The sequence below is a fragment of the Morone saxatilis genome, unplaced genomic scaffold (assembly GCF_004916995.1).
Source record: "Morone saxatilis isolate NCDOM2014 unplaced genomic scaffold, NCSU_SB_2.0 Contig8, whole genome shotgun sequence".
Classification (NCBI taxonomy): Eukaryota; Metazoa; Chordata; class Actinopteri; family Moronidae; genus Morone; species Morone saxatilis.
This window is the reverse complement of record NW_023340257.1, coordinates 928,359-930,447: the sequence shown is the minus strand read 5'-3', so window position 1 is coordinate 930,447 and position 2,089 is coordinate 928,359. Positions and strand designations below refer to the sequence as shown.

The 2,089-nt window shown below is 38.7% G+C and overlaps 1 protein-coding gene across 1 annotated transcript in view; it reads right to left on the bottom strand.

The window, feature by feature from the left end:
* LOC118341931 (unconventional myosin-XVIIIa-like) overlaps positions 1-2,089 on the bottom strand; it is a 70,921-nt gene that overhangs the window by 48,406 nt on the left and 20,426 nt on the right. Inside the window, exons 5-6 of the mRNA XM_035680347.1 lie at positions 900-1,043; positions 257-372 (exon numbers count right to left, since the gene is read on the bottom strand). Of these exons, the coding sequence (XP_035536240.1) occupies positions 257-372; positions 900-1,043 (260 nt within the window). The remainder of the gene's footprint in view (positions 1-256; positions 373-899; positions 1,044-2,089) is intronic.

Here is a 2,089-nt window from a genome sequence, read left to right as displayed (position 1 = left end):
TAAATCAGACACTGATGGAGCAGCACTCTATGTATCTCTTTATATAGGCTTTTTTTTGGTCAGGGGGTACATTTTTGAAAATCCAATCATTATATACATTATAAACTTAAACATACAATGTGCTTTGGCAATAATATATTCAACTACCATCAAACAAATTTCAATTCTTTTATCTCATATGTGTGTCTTTTTTGAGAAAATTTCTCAGAATTCTGATTAAATTTTTTTGAATTAAAAAAATCCTTGTCATGCACACGTGTCTGTCTGTTTCTGTGTGTTTACCCGGCTCTCGAGGCGGTCGCTGTTGAGTCTCAGCTCATTCCTCTCTTTCTCCACCTTCTCCAGCTTCTGCTTCAGCTGCTGGATCTCTTCCTGAGAGGAAGAACACAAGATGTTAATGACAGACACAGACAGAGGATACAGCAGATAAAGTGAATCAATCAGCTAAAAATAATTATATTCAGAAGTGTGTTCTATTTTTTGCTAAATTGTAGGGGTGTACTGGGTACACCATTTATGTTTATCTTATGTGATGTGATGCATTATTATCAAACAAAGATTCATTGAGACATGCTAGTTGTCTCCTGCAAAGTTTAACAGTGTCAGAATGGTCAAAATTCAAGGAATTTCCATGAAAAAACTTTGAATTACATTCCAGGAAAAGTACTTGAAAATGTAGGATATTTTGATGTGAATATGGTCAAAATGTTTCCAGTTTCTATCAAGAGTCCATGTCAGCCTCAAATCCACCAGTCTTACATTCCAGCAGAAAAAGCTATTTCCTGTGTACTAGTTCAGTAGTTGTGGTTCTAAAGGAAAACGCAACAATTTAACATCATTCACACCATTCTTACAGTTGTGCACCAGTATAATGTGTGTCTGTGTGTGTGTATACTCACGTCCTTGCCGCGGATCTGTTCCTCAGTGAGCTGCACCTCGATCAGAGGTCTGACAGTGGTCAAAAGCTTCCACCATGGCCAGTGTTTGACACCACGATTCTTCTTTATGTTCTTCTGGATGCAGCGGATGGCCAGATCCTGGATCTGTCACACAAACACACACGCAACAATATTAGGCAGAGGACCAACGAAAGACCGAATAGTGTGTGGGCAGCACAAGGTACGCAGTCCATATTTTCTTATTAGTTAGCTAGTTGCTCCAAGAATGGGTAGGAGCAGGTCAGGTTCCCCAAAAGCCTCTGAGAAACAGTGAACAATGATTTTCCAATGTGTGGAAAGTTTAGGGCAAGTCCAACAATGTGTTAGATTACGGATCATAGCCTTAGACCCGTTGCACACTGCCTGCGTCTGCATAGTGTGGTGGAGCGTCTTTCTTTATTTCGGTGCCAATGTTAAGACAGTTAGAGCAGCCGCACTGCCAGCTGCAGCGACGGTTCATGACAGTGAAAATGTTTATATGCTTGTTCACAGTCATATCGACATTACACCACCATATACAGCTTTCACTAAAGTTTCAATGTCGTTATCTGGTAGATAATGTTCACGACATGAAGAAAAATATGGAATGAATTTTTTAAACTCAACCTCCTGTATCAATTTTCAAAGATAAAAGCTCTCTGGTGTTCTGTGGCAAAACCATGTCATTATGGTTAAACAAAGTGAAAGATCACTGAAAAAGATATGTACGACTTTTACCTGGAGAATGTATCATCTTTTAACCTGTACATGGCTATGCCTAACATTGTGAGCAACTTTTTATAAAGTACATTTTTATATATTTTTACCTGAGCATAATATTCAAGTACTCTTTCCATGCCTGGTTGTTACCTTTACTTTGGCATACGTGCATGCGGTTTGACTAATGGCTGTTTCTCAGACAGACTGAACATTTCAAGCCCAAATCAAACCATCAATGTTAAACCGGCAGCTTGTTGAAGAGGCATTAAGAGAAACCTTCCCTAACTGCAGGTAATCTGTAGAGCCATTCATAACACACAATTGGGATAAATTGTTCTCTACAGCAAAGGCTGGCAAGACCGGGAGCTCCTAATTACAGAAAAGGTACTCAGACAGACCTAAAGAAAAAAAAGTAACTTTTATAGAATAATTACTTTTTGTCATATTTGTTG